Source organism: Ceratotherium simum, chromosome 16, assembly GCF_057802395.1.
Source record: "Ceratotherium simum simum isolate JZ-2026a chromosome 16, ASM5780239v1, whole genome shotgun sequence".
In the NCBI taxonomy this organism is placed as follows: domain Eukaryota; kingdom Metazoa; phylum Chordata; class Mammalia; order Perissodactyla; family Rhinocerotidae; genus Ceratotherium; species Ceratotherium simum.
Genome location: NC_141915.1, coordinates 25,979,336 through 26,003,429, shown reverse-complemented (window position 1 = coordinate 26,003,429; position 24,094 = coordinate 25,979,336). Strand labels below are relative to the sequence as shown.

Sequence of the window (24,094 nt, the reverse complement as noted above, 5' to 3'; positions counted from 1 at the left end):
GTCACTTTTTGGGTTTGTGGTTGTGTGTCCTTTGACCTTGGGACAGATATCACAATTCCTTTGGGAACACTTAGAAAACATACATGAATGATAAAAACTGGCATTATCAAGATTGGTGTTTATATGGCAATGAACTAGTGACTTAACCTGCATACTAAGTTTTTCTTTTTTCAATTATAAACTTTCTTGTCTGTTTGCCTTTTTGGTTGATTATACCCAAGAGAGTAGAGAATGTGTCAATTATTTGAATTTTGGAGGGGGATTATATAGACACAAAACATATATAAATATATAGGTCCATTATAGATTCTTTTCTCGTTCGTTATAAATTGATCCTTTTATTCACTATGAATTGGTCCATCCAAAAGAAAGCTTTTTTTGGGTGATAAATTACTAGTTATCAGAGCTAATGTTTTGGAGTTTCTTATAACAGTTGTAGATATTTCCTGTGTTTTGGAGGCAGTGTTTTTGTTTATAGGAAGGTGGAGTCCATTTTATAAATATCTTAAGGGTGGGGAGAAGTACGATTAAGAGAGTAATTAAGGGAGATCGCAGGGAGCCGGCCCCGTGGCTTAGCGGTTAAGTGCGCGCTCCACTACTGGCGGCCCAGGTTCGGATCCTGGGTGCGCACCAAGGCACCGCTTGTCCGGCCATGCTGAGGCGGTGTCCCACATACAGCAACTAGAAGGATGTGCAACTATGGCATACAACTATCTACTGGGGCTTTGGGGAGAAAAAGGGGGAAAAAAGGAGGAGGATTGGCAGTAGATGTTAGCTCAGGGCTGGTCTTCCTCAGCAAAAAGAGGAGGATTGGCATGGATGTTAGCTCAGGGCTGATCTTCCTCACAAAAAAAAAACAAAAACAAAAAAAAAAGAGAGATTGCATTGAATCTGGGTTTTAGTGATTATAACTTTGTGCAAGTTACTTGACTTTTATGTGCCTCAGTTTTTTTCTTAAGACAAAAATAAGGATAGTACTGATCTTACAGGATTTATTGTAGGATTAAATTTGTTGTGGGGATTGATGATACATAGCAAGGTTTACTTAAAACAGTATCTGGCACATAGTAAGCACATCAGTCAGTGCATTTGCCAGATTTGCACATCCTTGTTATTCTTGTTTCTAGTTCTTGTTTTAGGTACAGTTGGAGTTTTTGGGGTATAGTCAGTTGAAAATGATTTTAAAACGTCTAAATAATGTACCCTTTTGGCTCTTTTTTTAGTAGACTTTTCTGAGCACTTTATAATAAATATTTGATAACACTATTTAGCTAGTTAAGTATTATGGTAGTACATTACCTCTATTAGAAATGAGATGTTAGGAAATTGTGAAATCTCTGCCTTAAAAAAATGTTTTTTAAATGTATGTGCAAGGTTACTTTTGAAAACAGGAAAAATCACTTTCATTCTTATGGCTTCTATGTAATATTTTTAAATTGCTGTTTACTTATGCTTATGTTACTTAATGATTATGTACAATCAGACATATATTAAAACTACTTGAAGGATTTAAAGCAGTAAGATAGGGGGAAAATATTTCAAGTTTTATTAGTGGTACTGTATGACATTTAACCATTTATTTACCTGAAAATGTAAACTTAGATTTGTAACCTGAAAATGTGGAAGTATTGTTATTTCTGTGTCCATGTCCATCTCTTCCCCCAAGGGAAAGACTTTTTTTTATTGTGGTGAAAAAACACATAACATAGATTTAACCTCTTAACGGTTTTTAAGTATACACTACAGTATTGTTAACTATATGCACATTGTTGTACTAGAGATCTCTAGAATTTTTTATGTTGCATGACTGAAACTATACCTATTGAACAGCTCCTCTTCATTTACTCCTCCCCCCAACCCTTGGCAACCACCATTTTATTTTCTGTTTCTGTGAGTTTAATTACTCTCGAGAACTCACATAGGTGGAATCATGCAGCATTTGTCTTTTTGTGATTGGCTTATTTCTCTTAACATAATGTCCTAAGGTCCTTCATGTTGTAGCGTATGACAGAATTTCCTTCCTCTTTAAGGCTGAATAATATCCTGTTGTGTGTATATACCACATTCACCTGTCAGTGGCCATTTAGGTTGCTCCCACATCTTGGCTATTGTGAATAATGCTGCAGTGAACATGAGTGTGTAACTATCTCTTTGAGATCCTGTTTTCAATTCTTTTGGATATATACCCAGAAGTGCGATTGCCAGATCATATGGTAGTTCTATTTTTAATTTTTTGAGGAAATGCCATACTGTTTGCCATAGTGGCAGCACCATTTTATAATCCCACCAACAGTGTGCAAGGGTTCTAATTTCTCCATATCCTCACCAACACTTGTTATTTTCTGTTTTTTTGATAGTGGCCATACTAATGGATTTAAGGTGATGTTTCGTGGTTTTGATTTGCATTTCCCTGATGATTAGTGATGTTGAGCATCTTTTCATATGCTTGTTAGCCATTTGCATATCTTCTTTGGAGACATGTCTATCCATGTCCTTTGCCCATTTTTTAATTGGGTTTTTTGTTATTGTTGTTACTGAGTTTTAGGAGTTTTTTATATATTCTGGATACTAACCCCTGATCTAATATATGGTTTGCAAATATTTTCTCTCTTCCATAGATTGTCTTTCACTCTGTTGATTGTTTCCTTTGCCACACAGAAGTTTTTAAGTTTGATGTAGTCTCATTTGTCTGTTTTTGCTTTTGTTTCCTGTGCTTTCGATGTTGTATCAAAGATATCATCGCCTTTTCCAGTGTCATGAAATTTCTTTCCCCTGTGTTTTCTTCTGGGAGTTTAATGGTTTCAGGTCTTAATGTTTAGGTCTTTAACCCATTTTGAGTTAATTTTTGTATATTTCTATGTCTATTTTTGAAGCATTAGTGAAACATAGTGATTTAACTTTACTTGTCATCATTTTTGCCTGTGTTTACCAAGTGGGCTTAGAGTGTCTATTTTAGTATATATTCATTTCAAGAAACACAGTTATTTACTATTGGCCCGGAAAGATGTGTGTATCAAACTAATGCATGGCAGTATAAGGAAGTGTAAATCAGAAATAATTGTAACAGAGGAAGATTGAATTCTAATTATGGGAATTGCAGAAAGCTTCTTTAAGGATGGACATGATTTAAGCAAATGAAGAAGGATATGGAGAGGAGTGGGGAGGAAGCAGAAGAAAAAAGACTTTGAAGTAGGGACATGTTGGCTGTATTCAAAGTGATCCATTGTATATATGGTGTGTGTATGGGGGCAGCATAGAGTTGGGGGAAGCATGAAGGGAGAGGTGAGTCTTGGGAAATAAGGCTGGAAATAGTAGATTTGGTAAGAGAAGTTATGGAAGGCCTTAATAAGGAGTTTGAACTTTATTCGTAGACAGTGGGGACGTTTTTAAGTTGAGAGAGACAGAATCAGATTTGTTTTAAAAAATTATTTTGGTATGAGTGATGCATTAGAGCTAGGAAGAGTGGAAGCAGAGAAGCTGGTTAAGAAGCTTTAAAAAATTGTCTAGGCAGTTTAAAACAGGGCAGAGGGAATTGAAAGAAGGACCTCCAAGAGATATAAGAAAGACAGAATTGATGCCAGTTGATTCCACCCGTAAAAGGGGGACCTAAGGAGAAGTTGGAGTTAACTAAGGGTTCATCCTGGGTGACTGTGTGAATAGTGATGTTCTTAACAGAGGTGGAAGGGAACATGTTGCCCTTTATTTTGGACAGTAAGTTTAACGCGTTGCCTATTAGACGTCTGTGATGTCCCCCATTTTCCAATATGGGTCTGGCCCTCAGGCAAGGGCAGAGACTTGAACAGAGTTGAAGAGTTGAGACTCAGACCTGTTGGCTTAAGCCACTGGAGTAGATGAGCTCACCTAGGGAGACGAATTTAAATCAAAGAGATGAAAATTTCCTCGTTCCACCACAGTTGATCTTCTGAGAGGGCCAGTTAGTAATATTGTGAATCTGGCTTTTTCACCAGACCAAGTTCTTCTTTGTTTTAGGAATTCAAAGATAAAGAAACCAGGTTCTATTCTTTTTTTTTTTTTTTTTCTGATTGAATAATGTTTGGTTTCTAAAAGAAAATTTTGTCATCCTCTACATTCACACACTCGTCTACACTTTTCCCACGTTTATATACACTTAAGTTTAAAGCACATTTCTATGTATATGTTGTCTATATTATGTCTCTGTATTGGGAAACATGCATTTTTTTGGAAGAAAGAATTTGACATTTTGGAATTTACCAGTAAACTAAAAATACATGTAGCACTTTCCCATTCTTCTTGCTCCCCCCACCCCACCCCAAATGCCTAGCTACTGAGATATTAAAATGTTGTAGTAAAAATTTGAGTCAAGATTTACTGGCTGAAGATACCAACTATTTTCAGAGACTGAAAGGAGAGGGATCCTACAAGCCATTGTTTTGTAGCCTCCTTTGTTTTATTTCTGTCCTGTACAAATAGCTCTTGAAGTAGAGATATCCAAGTCCTTGGCAACTAATATTTTCTCGGCATGTATTTTATGAACTAACAGGTATATATCTGCCGCCTTCTTTTAGGCCATGTGCTTCTCTAGTTTAAAAATCATTTGCAAATGGAGATCTAGCTATACTTACATAATCTCTAAATTTGTATTTACCTTACATGTGTATGTTTTCAATGTGTGTATGGTGGCTTTTTTTAATGCTTTATATGGGAGGGGAGTGTCATTGTCTAGTACACTGTTACATGTTATGTGAAGTAATTACACAGCTGGTTCTTAATTTTAAGGTTTTTCTTTTCAACAGGTTTTGTACTGATTGCAAAAATAAAGTTCTCCGAGCATACAATATCCTTATTGGTGAACTTGATTGCAGCAAAGAGAAGGGCTACTGTGCTGCACTTTATGAAGGCTTGCGGTGCTGTCCACATGAACGACACATACATGTTTGCTGTGAAACAGACTTCATTGCACATCTTTTGGGTCGTGCTGAACCAGAGTTCGCAGGAGGGTATGAGTATGTAATTTGCTAGAATGGGCTATCTAGCGCTTTGCTTCATTTTATTACTGAAAGTTTATTTCCATCACCTTCTGCCTCAGTACGTATGATATATGTATAAATTAGAGTGTGCCTATAAAGATTTTGCTTTCTTTAAAACATGCATTTTTTAACTGACTGAGTAAAAATAGTGAGCAAGTGTTCTGGTGGGTTTGGTTCAGTCCTCTGCTTTTTGTTGCTTGAAGTAGGCAAGCTTTTTTTTGCTTTCATTATTATAGATTATCATTTTCATTTGAAAATGATTAGAAGGAATTTTTCCCCCTCCATCCATGCATTTCCGTGTTTAAATTTTGTTCATAATGATGATTTTTGCATAGGAAGTGAGGTCTTTGCAGCAGGGGGTTAAGAAATGCTTTACTGAATGTAATTCATGAACTGTGTATACTATTACTAAATTATATAGGAGTATAAAATTTTATCTCTGGCTTTGTTGTGAAAATAAAATCAGAAAAAGTTGTTTATAGAATAAATCAAACCTATTTCCCTTTGTGTTTTGTGTTCCAACTCTCGTCTGAGTGCCTACTTTCTGTTAGGCATTTAGAATACAAAGACTTCTTTTATCACTGAAATTCTGTGAACACGTCTACTAAAGACTGGCCTAGAGGGCTTTTGCCCGTGATTGAATCACTTTGGCATTGCCTTTCTCCATTCTCCCTCAAAAAAAGAAACAAAAACAGAATAGGTGTTTGCTATAATTGGAAGGTGAAGGGAACTGTCGTGTCTGCTATGAGCTAGACACATGAATTCTCTGTGCCCAAAAAACCATCTCTTTAGGGCCAGTTCCTGAATTACCTTATTTTTAGCAGTATTAGGACTGAGTTCTACCTGCATGTGTATTTCTCATTGGCTGTGTACATGTAGGCTTGTGTATTTATATATACCTTAATTGAATTTGAATGTATAGTTGTCTTGTTATTAGGTATGCAGATCTTGTTTAAAACCTGAACTTGCAGATGTGTTATCCATCTTTTACTGTTTCATTTAAGGGTATTAGGAATTATGTATGATTTATTCTCCTTTATAGGCGAAGAGAAAGGCATGCTAAGACAATAGATATAGCTCAAGAAGAAGTTCTGACCTGCTTGGGAATTCATCTTTATGAAAGACTGCATCGAATCTGGCAAAAACTACGAGCAGAAGAGCAGACGTGGCAGATGCTTTTCTACCTTGGTGTTGATGCTTTACGCAAGAGTTTTGAGGTAAGAACAGTGGGCTCTCCAAGATTGCTTAGTCATGTTATTTTACCAAATGTTAATGTAAGTCACCAGTCTGACCTTGCCTCAGAGGGCTGTGATCCACTGTGATAGAATGTTATGGCTTTTGAGGGATTAGGGGAGGGGTTTCCTGGGGAACTGGAATTTAATTTAATTTTAATCCTGTTACCAGCTTTGGTTTTTTCTCAGAGAAGAAAACTGAAGTTGATTATTTCATAAGATGCTGCTATGAAACATAACTAATGAAAAGTTAAAAGCAGCCCAAAAATAAGCAACAAAATTGGAAACATTTAATGAGTCCCATTTGCCTGCTGATGTCCAGTAGTATGAAGTAAATGCTGTCTGAATGCCATGATGTAAGAACTGCATTTTAGAAGCACATTCTTTATAATGCTGGTGTTAGGGTTTAGTGCTTGTGATTTGGTAATATTTTTTTCAGTTAAACTCTGTAGAACATAAATTTTTGGCTAGTGAAATTTTATTATATTCTTTTTTTTTTTTTTTTTTAAGATTTTATTTATTTTATTTTTTCCCCCCAAAGCCCCAGTAGATAGTTGTATGTCATAGCTGCACATCCTTCTAGTTGCTGTATGTAGGACTCGGCCTCAGGATGGACGGAGAAGTGGTGCCTCGATGCGCACCCGGGATTCGAACCCGGGCCACCAGCATTGCAGCACGCGCACTTAACCACCAAGCCACAGGGCCGGCCCTAAATTTTATTATATTCTATAGGGCATGGTTGTAACCCTCTAACTGGGTCACCAGTCCCTTTTGAGAATGGTATGAAAGCTATAAACCCTTTATTCAGAAGCCCATCCATGAACTGTAAGCACTGTTCTGGGGAGTTGGAGGAGATTTGTACTAGTTTCTGCTGAACAGATTTCTTACTCTTTTTCTCTTTGTATGTTTGTGTCTTCAGAAAGTAGATCATCTAATCAGGTTAAATAGTCTTCTCATTGTGTGAAGAAATGAATGAATGTTTGCTGTGTTATAATTCTGAAGTTTGAAACTAGAATATTGCTGGTTTGGAATAGGAGTGTGTATAAGTCTACCTTTCCCATAGGGATTAGTTGTATATTCACTTCTTGAGTAGATTTTAAGACTGTCATCATTTAAGGTATTAAAATTTAAGATTCTTTGTAGCGACTGCTTGGCAAAATTACATCATGAAATATCAGTTTCTGTGTGTGCTGTCATTTAAAATTAACAAATGAGAATTTCCATGGAAAATAAAGGAAGTTTTGACCAATATTCATTCTCAACTTTGTTTTTATAATAGATGACTGTGGAAAAAGTACAGGGTATTAGCCGATTGGAACAACTTTGTGAAGAATTTTCAGAGGAGGAACGAGTAAGAGAACTCAAGCAAGAAAAGAAACGCCAAAAGCGGAAGAATAGACGAAAAAATAAATGTGTGTGTGATATTCCTACTCCTTTACAAACAGCAGATGAAAAGGAAGTAAGCCAAGAGAAGGTAATATTCCTTAATATTGACTCATAAATACATAGTATTACTTTTTGCTAGATTTGGGCATTTTTACTATGCTTTTCCAGAATGTGAGCTGCAGCTTGTGTATTGGCTTTTTTCCTACTATAATCTGTACAAGCCAAAATTTTTAATGTCGTATGTTTGTTTTATAAAGACAGTGTTAGGTAGTTATCTTTTTACCTAACCTTACTATACTGTTAGATCAAAGTCCAAATGTGGAAAGTTATCTCCATGCATGACCTAGAGCAGTTCTCAACTTTTTGATCTCTGGACCCCTTTGCATTCTTAAAAATTATGGTGCTCAATGAGCTTTTTTGTTCATGTGGATTATACTTATCAACATTTACTGTATTAGAAATGAAAATGGAGAAATTTTAAATTATTTATTAATTCACTTAAAAATAAGACTTTTATATATTAATATAAATAACATTTTTTGAAAAATAGCTCTTTTCCACAAAAAAAGAAGGATGGCATTATTTTATATTTTTGCAAATCTCTAATATTTGGCTTAAAAGGAATCACGTAGGTTCTCATATCTGCTTCTGCATTCAGTCTATTTCCGTATGTTGCTTGGTTGAAGCATATAAAGAAAGTCTGGCCTCACACAGATATATATAGTAGGAAAAGGGAGGAGTATTTTAACATAAACCTTTTCAGATAGTTGTGGATATTCTTTGGCATTACACCTCAACAAGTGGTGGTTTCTTAAAGGTTAGTTGCAAAGTGGAACCTGACACCTTATCAGTGACCTTATCATACTCTGTTAAATTAAAATCCATTGGTCTGTCTTGCACTTTGAATGGTTCTTTTACTCATGCATGATTTTGTAACATCATGCATTGGTCATTTGAAAGATAATGGCTAACTGAGTTAAGCAGGTCTTCCCAGATATTGACATTTCATTATATAATAGCAGACAGTCACGTTAAAACCACTACTGATCTCATCAGAAAGGTCTTTAAGTATTGGGAAGCTTTAAGCTCATTGTGCTTGTGTATGCAAGTTTTCAAAATTCTAATGTATAGTTTGAAAGTTGGAATTTTATCATTGACAACAAATACTGTCCATTGTTTTCTTTGAAGTGATGGGCTGACTTCATTCATTTTTGAGAAAATGTCTTTTAAATATCCAAGTCTGAATAGTCATAGTTTGTCTCTCATTCTTTCTTTTTTTGTGAGGAAGATCAGTCCTGAGCTAACATCCATGCCAATCCTCCTCTTTTTGCTGAGGAAGACTGGCCCCGAGCTAACATCTATTGCCAATCCTCCTCCTTTCTTTTCCCCAAAGCCCCAGTAGATAGTTGTATGTCATAGTTGCACATCCTTCTAGTTGCTGTATGTGGGACGTGGCCTCAGCATGGCTGGAGAAGCGGTGCATCAGTGCCGCGCCTGGGATCCAAACCCGGGCCACCAGTAGCAGAGCGCGCACACTTAACCACTAAGCCACGGGGCCAGCCCCTCTCATTTTTTCTTTCAAGTGAAATTGATGTTTCAGGAAACCAGCAGGTAGTTCAGCTTGCAGCTCAAACAGTTGCACAAGTACTCTTCCTTGAGACAACCATTGTCCTTTGGTATGCAGTGAAAGTGCTTTAAGCATACTTCCCATTTGTCATATAGACTATTAAAAAAAAATCTACTGATGGATTGATATTTAATAAAATTAGTATTTTTACTGCTTCATCAAAGACATTCTTAAGTGAAATATCCTTTTCCTGAGAGTGCTTGACAAGGAAGAATATAGTAACTGTTAGTATGCTTTGGTTGCCACTGCCTTGATTTGTGCTAAAGCACCAGCAACTTTTCCCACCATTGCTTTTGTACCATCAGTGTAAATGTCAATACAGTGAAAAAGGCAAATCATATCTTAGTATTATGATGAAAATAGTTTTGACCTAGGGAACCCCTGGGATCAGCAGACCCCACTTTGAGAACACTGCTATCCTAGACTTATGTGTTACCGTTAACTCTTAACTTGCTTTTAGTTGGTTCGTAGTCTTGAAGTGAATTAATGATTTTTCATGAGAATAGCTTTTTCATTTGTTAACTTCATAATTCCTATCTAATTAGTTTTTGTTAAGGAAATTAAGATGTAGCCATTATGGAGGTAAAGCTTTTTACTCTCTCTTAATATGATCCTTAAAGGAAACAGACTTCATAGAAAACAGCTGCAAAGCCTGTGGCAGCACTGAAGATGGTAATAGTTGTGTAGAAGTAATTGTTACCAACGAAAATACATCGTGTACCTGTCCTAGTAGTGGCAATCTTTTGGGGTCGCCTAAAATAAAGAAAGGTAAGTAAATACAGTTTCTTTTTAAATACAGTTTCTTTTTTTCTCCCCAAAGGCCCAGTAGATAGCTGTATGTCATAGTTGCACATCCTGCTAGTTGCTGTACATGGGACGCGGCCTCAGCATGGCTGGATAAGCGGTGCGTCGGTGCACGCCCAGATCCAAACCCGGGCCGCCAGTAGCGTAGCGTGAGCATTTATCAGCTAAGCCACGGGGCTGGCCCCTATTCTTTCTGTCTTTGAAATATAAAAGCTTTTAGAGATCCTGTAACCTAGAATTTAGGAACTGCTTTATAGCCCCAAGAATATCATATAGTTTAGTCAGATACTTAGCATTTCCTTTTTCTCTCTGGTGTTTGGTTTGTTATTATTTGACCAAAAAAACCTGTAAATCCTTAATCATATTTTCAATATTTAATTTACTTTCTACTCTCTACAAGCCATCAATTTTTTTGAAAATTTTCTCTGGTCTCATGTGGTTCACTCTTTATCTTAATATATTTAGTGCTCTGTTAATTGTAACTTTTACCTGATTTATTCTTAGGCTTATCTCCACACTGTAATGGTAGTGACTGTGGATATTCATCTAGCATGGAAGGGAGTGAAACAGGTTCTCGGGAGGGTTCGGATGTTGCCTGCACTGAAGGCATTTGTAATCATGATGAACATGGTAGGTTCAGGTTAAGCTTCCCAATTATTTCTACTACGTGGCTGATTTAAGCACATAAATAAGAGATTATTGATTTCTGCAGTTGATGACTCCTGTGTTCATCACTGTGAAGACAAAGAGGATGATGGTGATAGTTGTGTTGAATGTTGGGCAAATTCCGAAGAGAACACCACCAAAGGAAAAAATAAAAAGAAGAAAAAGAAAAGCAAGATGTTGAAGTGTGATGAACATGTAAGTGTCATAACTTATAATTCTTAAACCTTTGCTGTTGAAGGGAGAACAACCTATTTTCCTTGGAGTGGCAAGTGTGCAACTTAGCTGCTAGGATTTATTTTTTTTTTAGAATGAGTACTTTATGCAGTTTCATTGGTTGCTCATCTTGTAATTTTTGTGGGCATATGTTTGTCTGATGTGATCATTTGTCCAACAGTCCATGTGAGTCATAAATACAGTTCATTCTTTTCATAATACTTTTAAATGTATTAGCTATGTAATCTTAAGCAGTTTGCTCGATCTTAGTTTTCCCATCTGTAAAATGGAGATAATAGTCCCTATCAGATTAGGTTCTGTGAAGATGAAATGAGATTATATTGATGGGTTACCATAGCATCTGGTATGTAGTAAGGGCTAGCTGCCCCTGTTATTCAGTATTCCTTCTAAAAATTTAAGACACTGTCAGGGCGCTTTTTTTTTTTTCTTTGAAGAATAATTGCTATTATTCCCTGCCTTTTTACTTGGGAAATCCTTTGCTGTGGTTTCAGATTCAAAAGCTTGGAAGCTGTATTACAGATCCAGGTAATCGAGAGACCTCAGGAAATACCCTGCACACAGTGTTTCACCGTGACAAGACCAAAGATGCACATCCTGAAAGCTGTTGCAGTTCTGAAAAGGGTGGGCAGCCACTGCCTTGGTTTGAGCATAGGAAAAATGTACCACAGTTTGCAGAACCTACAGAAACGTCCTTTGGTCCTGATTCCGGAAAAGGTGCCAAGAGCTTAGTTGAACTCCTTGTAAGTAAGCCATGATGTCTTGTTGTGGATAACCGATTGCTCATGGGGTAGATGTGGGAGGAGACAGTATTTGAGGGTTTAAAGTTTGAGGGGGGTAGGGGGACTTCTAAGAAATTAAGGACAGTATTTCATTATTTTTTGGTGACTTCATTTCTGCTCTTCCACTTGTGGTTTTTGCACCTGCTCTGGAGCATGTTTCCTTGTCCTCTTTTGTCTCAAAGGTAGAAGAGACTAGTGGGGAGAGGGGGATAGGGTTAGCATTATATCCAGGAGTCTGCCTCCTTGAAGAGGGTTATTGTAAGCAAACTGCTTTCTTGAGTGGCAGTTTATGGTAGCCACCCTTCTGGACCAGGAAAGAATATAGAATCTGAACCAGAGCCCACTTTCTAGCTTATTTCCTTTAGGTGTTATATAGGATAAAAGCATAACTGAACTTGGAATATCTTTTATAATTCACTCCAATTCTTGATACTTGAGATGAATTATACGTGATTCCAAGTGACCCTGTGCATAGTTTGTGTGGGGCTTGGAGGAGGGGGAAGGAAGGAGAAAGGTGGTGTCTTTTCTATAGTAATTAGCATTCTAATGGAACCAAGTTCTTTAGCATACTAGTTTTCTCTTTTGTATCTGGTTGTAAAGTTGAATGGTGATGCTGTGTAATTTATTTCACAAGTTAAAAAAAGGTTAACTTTTACTTAATTTGTAGAGATAAAAATTTCAGCATAAGACTAGCTTAAGATAAGTATGGTTATTTTAAATTTGGAAACTAGTTGTAACCATCTCTAATTAGTTATTTCTTAAGGCAACGGTATGTTGGTAGTCTGCAAGGCTCAGGCTTCTAGGACAAATTATAGATCCAGAGTTTTAAACCAGGTTGGGTTGGATTTTATTACTTAGTACTTTCTAAGACAGAATGACATTATGCTTATTCTGTAAACATTCCAATTAAAGGCTTTATGTGACAGAAATGAAACTAAAAAGCTTAGACTGCTTTAATTTTAGCTGTCCTCCATCAGCATAGCATTTTGCATTCTTAATTTAAATCATAGTTTTAACTACTGCTTTGATTTGCAGGATGAGTCTGAATGTACTTCAGATGAGGAAGTCTTTATCTCACAAGATGAAATACAGTCATTTATGGCTAATAACCAGTCTTTCTACAGCAATAGAGAACAATACCGACAGCATCTGAAGGAGAAATTTAATAAATACTGCCGCTTAAATGATCACAAGAGGCCCATTTGTAGTGGCTGGTTGACAACGGCTGGAGCAAATTAAATAAATAAAATAGCTCTGTCTTTCAATGAAACACTCAAGATGACTACTGCGCCTTCTCTTTCAAACAAAACTTAATTTAGTGACTTACGGCAAAATTTTATCTTAAATCAATGTGATTCTTTCTTGTTTTGGGAGACGGTGGACGGTGGAGGTAACCTCATTAGTTTGTTCTTTCTTCAGGCTTGTGTCTTTAGTTGCGTGGCTGAACAGGCCTGCCATATGATTTAAGCCATCTCTTTTCATTAAATGTTTCTCTTCCTGTGAGACTTACTAAAGCAACTTAGTGGCAAAAAGTAATGTTGTACTTATACTTCTGTACAGAAATGACAATGAGCTGAATATATGGTTTTACAAAGTAGACATCCACTTGCGAAATGTTTGGATGTAATGTTAAAGCGCAATGTGCAAAGTTTAAAATAAAGAATATTTATTAATACGCATAGTAAAATTTGGTGTACATGTTTCTACTTAATGTGTGGCAGTATTTTAATATTTGCCACTTGTGGGCTTGGTACTTGGTCAGCGTTGGTATTAGAGAGGATGAAATGCAAATGAGGATAGAGATACAGATTGTTGAAGACTAAAATTCTTCCCTTGATCAGAGTTAAGAACCAGTCTTCTGTTTTGAAAGAATAAATTTGCTGCGATACCTTTAAATACTGGCTAGCATCTTACTTTCTCATGAGACTTAATTGCTATTATTAAAAATTCCCTGATACGTAACACAAAGCACCTTAAATTCAGAGGTTCATATTGACCTAGAAGAATGAAAACAAAACTTGGCAGAATTTCAACCAAGGGTTGCCTGATAAGTAATTACTGAGCATGTAGAACTGGGATCAAAAGGCTGCGCCGAGAGCTAACCACATTGCGGTCTATATAAGTGCATGTTCCTTATCTGGTTTCCAACAATAAAGTCACTGTGGCCTTACAGTTTACTGCTTTCACAAGCTGTAAGTACTAAAGGAGGAGAGAGATTGCGCCAGTAGCAGCATTTGGCTGCCATTTAAAAGGTGGAGTCCATAGTTCAGTAAACACATGTGCCTAGATTTTTGTGTCTGCATGTTGATAATACTTAGTGGGGCAGCAAACAAGCAGTGGGACACTCAATACTTCTGTGCAGTGGGGATGGAGTGAATTTTATGGGCTATCAATACGATTTCAAGTGGGCAACAGCAGAAGCTTAGTGAGATTTAATTTTTGTAGGTGGTGGCATTTCCTTGATCCACCCTGAGTTGTCTTTTCAAATCTAAGTGTTGTGTAGGGATTGGGGCAGAGGTAAAATGAGTCGTGATTCCTCTCTGACCCTTGTTTGCTTTCATCCTGGAATCCATAAAAAATGCCTAAGGGCCTCCCACAGCCTTTGGCTCTGAGCCCAGTCCCCTCTCTACCACCTGTTGCAGTCAAGTTTTCTCTTGAGATCCCTAAAAGCAAGGACTGGTTTGGTTTTGTTTACATCTTTGCCCTTGGGGCCAAACACATGAGTGCTTGTTGAATGAATAAACCAGCCACATTCACTGCTTATTCCATTGTTTGCAATGGAGGGATTCCAGTAGTTATGCAGAGAAGTTTTTACTTTGGAAGGATGGCTATATTAAGAATGCAGAAGTGAGGCAATTTGCAGCGCTTTGGTGGAATATCCTAACTGGTCAGAGAGCAAAGTGAGCTCTACTCAGAACAAACCAACAACCAAAAAGACAACGGAAAATGGAGTGAAGGCAGTTTAGGAAAACATCCCCTGGCCTGAGACTGGACTGCTTGCGATCCAAACCGTGCTTCACTCGTTTCTGTCTCAGTATACTCATCTACAAAATGAAGATATTAATAGGTGCTATCTCATAGGGCAGTTGTGCATATTAGGTAATATATTTAAAGTGCTTAACAGTGTCTGTCACACACTAAGTGCTCAGTAAATGTTAGCTATTGCTTTAATTTTTGGTATACATCGTGGGAGTGGGAGGGTCCAGAACAGCTGGAGAAAGTGGGCCACCAGGGATACAATCCCCCAATACACTTGTACTTGGGCGGGTTGCCATTTTTAACCATCAGTTCTTGGTTAGTAAGGCTGAGGGATCAGGTAGGGTTGCGAGTCCCTCCCAAGGTAACCCAGCGTAGGTGGCAGAGAGACAGCCCTTTCTGGGCTGAATCTTTCCCTTTGGCCACCGGCAGGTTTAGGAGGGCGTTTGGAGTCACCTTAGGTACCCTTAATTTCTCTTCCCGGCCTTAGGTGCCAGGAAGAGGGAAAGAGTGAGCAAGAGGCGAAAATACGTGTGTACTGGGGCCTGGAGCAAGGCCCCACGAAACTTCAGTTTCCCTGCCCCAAGGGGAAGACCTCACCAGGGGAGCAGGACAAGACTCCAAGACCCTCCCGCAGCGGCCCGCGAGCAGCCGGCAGCAGGGTTTCCTCCGCGCGGGGAGAGGCGGGACCGGAAAGGGCGGGGCCGTACCGGGCGGAGGGCGCGTGGGGCGGGGCGTCTCGGCCGCGGCCGTCCTCCCGCCGGATGTGGCACGTCGCCGAGGCGCGGAAGGTGGAGCCTCGGCCGGAGGCTGGGCGGGATGGAGGCGGGTCCAGGCGCAGCTCGGACGGGGGCAGGTCGGCGGCGGTGACAAGAGAGCGGCCGAGCCCCTGCGACCCGGGGCGGAGCTCCGCGATCCAAGTGCCTGGCTCGCGGAGTGGGGTGGGCGGACGGCTCGGGACCATGGCCAGGGCCGGCATGGAGCGGTGGCGTGACCGGCTGGCACTGGTAACCGGAGCCTCGGGGGGCATTGGCGCGGCTGTGGCCCGGGCCCTGGTCCAGCAGGGACTTAAGGTGGTGGGTTGCGCCCGCACCGTGGGCAACATCGAGGTAAGGCCTGGCCCGGGAGCGGGTCGCTCTGGGGGGCGTCGTTTCCGCCGGGGTTGGGCTCCGGGTGGGGGAGGGGGAGTAGCCAGAGCCAGGCTGTGACACTGCCCTCACTTGCCTGCCACTCCAGGGCCATTTGCAGCGGGCTCGGGCAGGAGGGATGGATGTCTAGTAGGGCAGACCTCTACCTTCGCTTTTTTAAGTCCCATCTTTTAAGGAGCCTTTTCTCCTGACAGCCCCTACTGCAGTGGACCTAATCTCTGACTCTCCGGCATCTTTCTCCTTCTCCCCTCCCTGCCTGCCCAGGATATTGGGCTGAGGAAAGGGGAAGACAGAGATCAGGGGCTAGGTAGGCAGCTAGGAAGAAGGAAAGACAGCTTTCTAGCCTCAGTGGCTAAGTTGGCTACTAGATTGCTTCCTCTGGTCCCCAGACCTAGCCCACAAAGCCAAGCAAAGTGGCTGGCCAGCCAGATGAGCAGGAGCTAGAGATTTTGATCATGATCATTTTTCATCCCGGACTGAGGGTGGGGTTGTGGTGGGAGTGGAGCTTTTCTGAAGAGGCTCAACACCCCCCCCCCCCCCCCCCCGCCTCCCAAATCTGAGGGTTAACCCCTACCCAATGGGTAGAAGGGACAAATGGGATATTCATAGGTAGACCTTTTTCCAATTTCACTGTCCTAGGTGGGACTGAGTAGGTGAAACAGGGCTTTGAACATGTCAGCCCTGAGGGGACAAAGCAAAGTGAAACTGGAACTCCTGGTTTTTTCTTAATGGGGGGTTGTGAGCCCCGACAGTTGTGAGCAACAAGAGCTCAGAGAAAAATGAAATGAAGTTGGCCATGTTAGAGCAGGGAGGAAGAAGAGGAGAAATTTCCATCATAAGTCATCTTTGGATTTGCCCCTGGGAAGATGATTCTCAGATTTGGGCCAGTGCCTAGCTGTAGGGCTTCATCTCCACCCTTGCTCAAAGTCCCCTGGCAGGGCAAGGGTAAGGAGGCCTTGGGTGGGGACAGAGGGAGAAGGTATACAGGAAGGAGGACTGTCCCCTCCCCTGCTGCTGACCAAAGGTACACTTTATAGCCTCCTAGATAGTCCCAAGGTCACCTGGCTGCACCATTGCCCCACTCTGCCCCTCCCTTTTTCCTATTCTGAGGAGCTCAGAGCCCAGTCCCAGCCTTGGAGCCTAGGCGGTCAGGCTAGGGATTAGACCACTGGCTTCCCTTTTAAAGACACTCTTGCCATCTCTTCCTACTCCCCTGCCCCAAACTAGCCAGGAAAGGGCGTCCCTGATCCCCAAGGGGATCCCCAGGCTGATCGCTCAGCCCCAGGTGACTCCTTTAATGAGGGGAGGATGCCTCTGCTGTGAGGGCACTGACTTGATTTCAGGTCATTTTTGGACAGGTGGGGCAATGAGAAGGCAGTGACAGGGAGAAATATATTCTCAGTCCCTCCATTCTGGCTTTCCTGTGGGGGCTTTGCATCTGGAGGAGGAAAGGAGAGGTTACATGCTAGGGGAGGGGAGGATTCCAGGCTTCCAGGCTTCCTTGCCCACAGTCTGCTTTGATTGATTGATATTAAAACAGAGTTTGAGTTCTGGCTTCCTACAGAAAGAAGCCCTGTTTCCTGAGGTGGTCATGAGTAGGTGAAATTGGCTGAAGAGGGGCTTCTGAGTGCCAGAAGAATATACTTTTCAAACTTAGAGAAAGTCAAAGGAGAAAGGAATTTTCTAGGTCACCTGATCCAGCCCTTTATTCCCAGCTTGGTTTGAGGGGAGGAAGGGGCTCCAGGCCAGGGCAGCTGGCCCAGGTGGCCTTCCTCTAGAGCACCCCACACGCCTGACCCTCTCCCTCCCACACATGTACACAGTCACCTTCACAAGACTCAGGTGCCCAGTCACTGGCCTCTGAGGCCACACTGCTTGTTTTCTTCCTGCTTCTGAATGTCAGCTTCCCTCACAGCCATCTCTCAGTGGCTCTCCTTTCTCAGGTCTTTCAGGGCTCCTCAGTGCATCACCTGGTGATGCACAGGTGGTGCCCAGTGTCACCTGCCACCTGATTTGCCTCATAGTCTCCAGAGAAACCTTGGGGTAGAGGCTGGTGCAACATGGGACAGAGAGAAAAAATCTGTCCTGACTTCCTGGCCCCTCCTATAGGTAGGGTGAGGGTAGATTGGCAGTTGGGCTTGATTTAAAAGTATGTGTGAGAACTCCAAGCCAACTGGCTGCAGCTTGTGGAGGGCGAGTGACAGTTCAGATATAAGCCCTTCTGGGAGAGACTGGGTGAGGCAATGGGAGAGAAGAGAATCGAGGCCCTGGTGTAACCAGCTCACTGACTCCTGGGACGGGTGGAAGAGGTGGGGTGAGAGGTGCGTCTTACCTATGAGTGCAAAGGTGTTCCTGTTGCAGGGAGGCAGAGAAGAGGTATCACTCCATTCCTAGGACCCTGGCTCCTTGTCTGGCCTCTCAGAGCCCCAGCCCTCCTCCCTGTTTAGAACTAAAGACTTGAGTTTATCCCTGAGATTCCTCCACTGATGATTTCAACTTTCCCCTCCCTTGCTCAGGGAGTGCTCTCATCCCCTGGACTTTGACCAAAGAGGACAAGCTTTGGGGATGGGCAGTCCCATCATCTATGTGGCTGAGAGGTGGCCGCCAAGGAGAGAGTTGTATGAGTGGTGACAGCGGAGGGAGCTTGTCTCTCTGCGGGGAGGTGTGGGTGTGAGCAGCTCACCCTGGTTAGACCCCTGTTGGGTTTCCTAGGAGCTGGCTGCCGAATGTAAGAGTGCAGGCTACCCCGGGACTTTGATCCCCTACAAATGTGACCTGTCAAACGAGGAGGACATCCTCTCCATGTTCTCGGCTGTCCGCTCTCAGCACAGCGGTGTGGACATCTGCATCAACAACGCTGGCTTCGCCCGGCCTGACACTCTGCTTGCAGGCAGCACCAGCGGTTGGAAGGACATGTTCAATGTAAGGGCTGCAGGCCTGGAGTGGGAGGCTGGGAGGAGAGGAGGGAGCCAGAGGTCTGTGGATCAGAGGGCTGCTTGGGAAAGGACATCTAGCAAGAGGGAGCTTTGGCTTCCTGCCTGGGGCACCTTGACTCTCCCCTTGCTTCTCTCCCTACCAGAGGGACAGTGAGTGGATGAATGACCACATCTTTTCCCTTTTTTTTTGTGAGGAAGATTGGCCCTGAGCTAACATCTGCCAATCCTCCTCTTTTTTTTTTTTTTGCTGAGGAAGACTGGCCCTGGGCTAACGTCCATGCCCATCTTCCTCTGCTTTATATGGGACGCCGCCACAGTATGGCTTGACAAGTGGTGCGTCGGTGTGCGCCCAGGATCCGAACAGGCGAACCCCAGGCCGCCGCAGCGGAGCACGTGCACTTAACCGCTTGTGCCACCGGGCTGGCCCCTCCCTTCTTCTTTCTTTTGAGCCCCTGGGGGCAGTTCTTAAAGTCTAGGCTGATTTTCTTCTGTTGGAAGAAAGGTTGGTAGGGGAGAGAAGTGCTGTTTATTAAATGTCCCCCTCGTGTCAACACTGTGCCAAGTGCTTGGGAACATGGTCTTATGTGAAGAAAAGAAACCAAGAGACAGCAGATGGTGTTCTCACCCAGCCCTGCCAGTAACTGTGGCATCAGGCAGGTAGTTACCCTCTCTGAGCTTCGGTCTTGTCACATTTAATTGGCATGAATACACCTATACCATCAATATCTGAGGTCACAAACTCCAGTGTCCCCTGGGGCCAAGTAGGTACAGCAATAAGTGAGACAGGTCAGGTGGGGTCCACAGTAAGTGGGAGAGCACACAGCCACGTACAGGGGCGGCTGCTGCTGAAGTCCAGCATTGTTGCTACAGGACAGTGTGGACCCAGCGTGGCCAGATCTTATGATTTCTTTGAGAGGAGTGGGGAGCCCCAGCCCTCCCATTCACTAAAACCTCAGCTCCATGAGGGCAAGGATTTTTGTTTGTTTTATTCTCTGGTATAGCCTCAGCCTGTCAGCACTCAATAGATATTTATTGAATGAATGAAACCTTCCAATACGTGTTGGAAATGAATTTAAAATGCTTTAAAACCATGTATGGACCAAATACAGTCTTGAAAACATGAATTTTCAACTTCTGGACTGTATTATGGGGCAATATTAGAGTACGCAAGTATCCTGAGAAGTTGAAAGCAGTGTGTAAAGGGGATACGCTGCATCTTTTCCCCCACAATCCTTTTCACATCTGCTCACAGTAGATTTAGCACCTAATAGATGCTTGGGCCTGGAAATGAACAATGAACAGTGAAACAATGAACAGTGAAAATGAAGCACTGCCCCTGCCCTCAGAGAGCCTTCTGGGAGATCCAGGCTGTGGTCCTCACTTGCAGTAAGTGGGTCTTTAAACCTGGACCTCAACTTGCTCATCTGTAAAATGAGAGACTTACATTAAATCCCTAAGGCCCCTTTCAACGTGAACATTATGTAATTCTATTAGGCTCATCTTATGAGGCATCTTCTCCACTCCCACCCCTGGCCCCCACACCTAGGAGATTCGCTCCCCTGGCCCCAGGGGATCTGTTTCTCCTACTCCCTCCATCCTTAGGAGCTGAGTTCTCTGCCCCACAAACCCATATGGCTAAGAGGACCAGAAATGGCTGGAAACTCCCAGTGTCCTTCTGCCGTGAACGCTGAGGCAGGTTCACACTGAGGGTGTTCTGTCCTTATGGCTGGCTCTGACACCCGATAAGGAGAAACATCTAATCTCCCCACTGGTCCCCTCTCTTCCCAAGAGGAGAGACATGAGGACCTGCTGAAAGCTTTATCTCGGCTTGTCCTCATGGGCGAGGCTAAGGGGTGGGGCTGGGCAGGAGCTTTGGAGCAGACAGACTTCTTCAGGCCTCTGTTCCATGAAAGGTGGGGATTTGGAGTCACCGCTGCCAGAGCAAGTAGGAGTGGGCAGGGGCCAAGGAAGGCAGGAAGCCCCCCATGTGTTGGGAGGTCCGTGCCATCCTGACAAGTTACCCTACCCTCTAAAGAGTCTCTGTGCCTAGTCTTGTAGCTGGAACAGAGGTTAAAGGAAGGCGTGGAAGGAAAGAGGGTCAGGCCTTCTCTTTATTTGTGGTCTCAAAGGAGGGGACAGGAAAGGAGCAGAGAGTAGCTAGGTAAGGTGGGGAGAGGCTAGGGTCTGTGCTTGAGGAAATATTTTTAAAGCCATTTGAGGGAGGATTTTAGGCTGTTTAGGAGACAGCAGGTCCAAGGATGCTGTCTCAGAGAAGAAAAGACTAGGGTATTTGGGGAGGAAAAGGAGATGGTTCCCTAAGGCAGAGGTTCTACTGTTTGCAGAGGAGACGCCAAAGACAGGGAATCTCCTAGGTCATGGGTGGGTTTGGGGGATTTCCATTACTGTTTGCAGGAACTTGGGGAGTCACCCAGGGGCTGGTGGCTTTAGGGGAAGGAGTACCTAAGGCAAGGTGCCCTGGGCCCATTGTTGGTCTCTGGTAGGATCTGGACACTGTTTTGGAATGCCCCCCCGGGGGGGAGGTGCTCTGTGGCTCCATCACCTGCTCAGATGGGCCCTAGCTGAAGACACCCCATGCCCTCCCTGGCCTGCAGGTGAACGTGCTGGCCCTCAGCATCTGCACACGGGAAGCCTACCAGTCCATGAAGGAGCGGAAAGTGGACGACGGGCACATCATTAACATCAACAGGTGAGGCGGGTGGCCGAGGGCTGGAGCGCAGATCACTGCTCATCCTCCAAGCTGGGTGGCCTGCTGCAGCTTATTTGACCTCTTTGGACCTCAGTTTCCTTGGTGGTAAAATAGGGATTTAATACCCAGTTAACACCAGATGGCACGATTATGGTGAGGGAAAGAACAGTGTATGTCAAGTGCTGGTCTCTTGTTGGCTGGAATGCGTAGCTCAGCCCCTTCTCTTTGCAGCTGAAGCCTGGGGGTTCTCCTGGGACTGAGGTTCTCCATTCCTCAGGCCCTGGAATGAACGCCACCTTTTGGAGAGTACACCATATCACTGGGGAGTCCCCAGTCTGAGGGAGAAGACATGGCCTCTGCCCCCAGAGATCTTCCACCAAAACCGTATCAGTGAACATGCAGGTGAAATTGAGAGATTTTGGACAGGCTGCATGACCAGGAGGGTGGATTCTGTGGTCAGCATAGGGAAGACTTCTAGGAAGAATAGGACTTTCAGGAGTTGGTTGAATAACAGAAGCTAGATTAGTGGGCCATGAGGATGGCCTCCACAGGCCCCCTTGAGAAGGCTTCCCTGTGGCGTCTAGGTGATGGGTGACCGTACAGCAGGGGCCACCGCTGGTCTCTTGGGAGCCTCACTCTTCTTCTTCTCTCCCTCTACCCAGCATGTCTGGCCACCGAGTGGTACCCCATTCCATGACCCATTTCTATAGTGCGACCAAGTATGCCGTCACTGCACTGACAGAGGGACTGAGGCAAGAGCTTCGGGAAGCCCAGTCCCACATCCGAGCCACGGTGAGGGTGTGGCCTGGCCCTGGGGCGGGATGGGGTAGGCACAGACCCTCCCCACCCCACGCACATTCTGCCCAGGAAGCCCATGGCTAGGGTGTCCTGCTTAGAACTCCTGGGAGTGTACTGGGCACAGAATTCCTGGGCTCTGCCACTGCTTGCCTGGACCTGCTTGGTACTTCAGTTTCCTCATTTCACTGACTTGGACGTGGGAGGGGGCTGACCTGAAGGGAACATGGTGGGGTGAGACAGAGGGAAGGCAAGGGATTGTGGGAAACCAGGTGCTCAATGGCTGGAAACCGGGACTCTAGGCTCTTCCCTTGAAGGCTGCATGACCTTGGGCAACTCACTTAACCTCTCCAAGCCTCAGTCTTCTCATTTGTAAAGATGATGATCTGGCTATGAGGTTTTAAGGGACACCATTTTGTAAAATATTTACCTGGCATATAGTAAGGGCCCTGTAGATGGTAGGTCTCTGTGATAATCACTGGTGGCAGCTTTGGAGGGAGGAGGTGGCTGCTGGACATCAGGCCACCACTGTGAAGATGGGGCCCTGTGGCCCCCATCTTTTCCCTCCAGCCTCCCCAAGGCCTGGCCTCTGATTGGAGCAGGGGTGGGACATAGCTCAGCCCCTGAGCAGGCCTCTCTGTTGGCCCAGTGCATCTCTCCAGGACTGGTGGAGACACAATTTGCCTTCAAACTCTACGACAAGGACCCTGAGAAGGCAGCTGCCGGCTATGAACAAATAAAGGTGGGGCCTCCCTCTGGGCCCGGTGAAGCCAGTCACTCCCTAAGTGAGAGAAAACCCTGGCCTTCAGACCCCCACCCTTCTGGCCAGACCCTTGCCTTTCCTGGAGGGTTGGGGTGGGGTTGTGGAGAGGACCTCAGTAGTGGGAGGGAACTTGGGTCCATTCTGTCCTCATCTCAACCCATTCCCCCGGTGCTTTCAGTGTCTCAAGCCCGAAGATGTAGCTGAGGCTGTCATCTATGTTCTCAGCACACCCCCACATGTCCAGGTGAGTCTGGCCTTGATTGTCCACCCCCTGGAGGAGCCCAACCATCCCCAGAGGAGGAGAGCAGGGAGGCCCTAAGGGGGTGGGGAGAGTGTCCTGGCTGCCTTAAGCCTTGTGCCTTCCGCAGATCGGAGACATCCAGATGAGGCCCACCGAGCAGGTGACCTAGTTTCCTGTGGGGAGCGCCTCCTTCCCTCCCCACCCCTCACAGCTTGGCTCCTGCCTCTGGATCTTAGGTGTTGATTTTTGGACCCCTGGATTCCACTTTCTCTCCCCACCCCCACCAGGGACTAGAAAAAATTTTTGAGGTTTTTATATAATCTTGTCAAATTGTTTCCACTGCAAATGTGAAAAATGGGCTAGGGAGAGGGGGTGGTGCCCTTGATTGTTTTACCTGTTGACTCTTGATCCCCTTCTTGGGCTCCTTGGCCTCTGTTTGCTGCCTTGATCTCTTCCCTTTGACCTGGGGGAGGGACTGTGGCCAAAAGGGAATCTTTCCCCTATCTGCTTGCACCCCACCCCCTGTCCCTCGGGGATGAGGTGGCAGAGAGAAGCCCTCACCTTCTATCTGAGCGGTTATCCAGGGCTCCAGGCTTCCTCCTCTCCCTGTCCCACTGCACACCCCCTGCCCTGCATCCCAGTTCTCCAGCCCAATCCTGGCTTCTCGGTCCCCGGTGGGGCCATCAGACCACTCTGAGTATGACAGCAGAATACCAGGGCCTGCCTCCCAAGTGGATTTCACTGTGATGATTAAAAAGGAAAAATTGCAACAACCTGCCTTGGCTTCTGGC

The 24,094-nt window shown here is 43.9% G+C and overlaps 2 protein-coding genes across 5 annotated transcripts in view; both read left to right on the top strand.

Moving 5' to 3' along the window:
• Positions 1 to 13,424, top strand: part of GGNBP2 (gametogenetin binding protein 2) — a 30,699-nt gene extending 17,275 nt beyond the window's left edge. For 2 of the 3 annotated variants that reach the window (XM_014790929.2, XM_087440859.1), the window contains 8 exons: positions 4,776 to 4,985; positions 6,052 to 6,226; positions 7,521 to 7,715; positions 9,875 to 10,022; positions 10,563 to 10,688; positions 10,771 to 10,919; positions 11,450 to 11,698; positions 12,773 to 13,424. In XM_014790929.2, the coding sequence (XP_014646415.1) occupies positions 4,776 to 4,985; positions 6,052 to 6,226; positions 7,521 to 7,715; positions 9,875 to 10,022; positions 10,563 to 10,688; positions 10,771 to 10,919; positions 11,450 to 11,698; positions 12,773 to 12,976 (1,456 nt within the window). In that variant the 3' untranslated portion in view covers positions 12,977 to 13,424. The remainder of the gene's footprint in view (positions 1 to 4,775; positions 4,986 to 6,051; positions 6,227 to 7,520; positions 7,716 to 9,874; positions 10,023 to 10,562; positions 10,689 to 10,770; positions 10,920 to 11,449; positions 11,699 to 12,772) is intronic. The other variant, XM_004434824.3, reaches the window with a different exon arrangement.
• A 2,053-nt stretch (positions 13,425 to 15,477) lies between these two features.
• On the top strand, positions 15,478 to 24,078 carry DHRS11 (dehydrogenase/reductase 11). Of its 2 annotated transcripts, none has more exons than XM_004434826.3 (7): positions 15,478 to 15,822; positions 18,574 to 18,783; positions 21,410 to 21,504; positions 22,167 to 22,296; positions 22,949 to 23,041; positions 23,241 to 23,306; positions 23,431 to 24,078. In XM_004434826.3, exons 1-7 carry the CDS (start codon positions 15,478 to 15,480, stop codon positions 23,470 to 23,472), a joined length of 981 nt encoding a protein of 326 aa, XP_004434883.2. In that variant the 3' UTR covers positions 23,473 to 24,078. The 2 variants fall into 2 exon arrangements, with proteins under 2 accessions (XP_004434883.2, XP_087296984.1); XM_087440858.1 differs by having other exon boundaries at positions 23,414 to 24,078.
• The last annotated feature ends 16 nt before the right edge of the window (positions 24,079 to 24,094 follow it).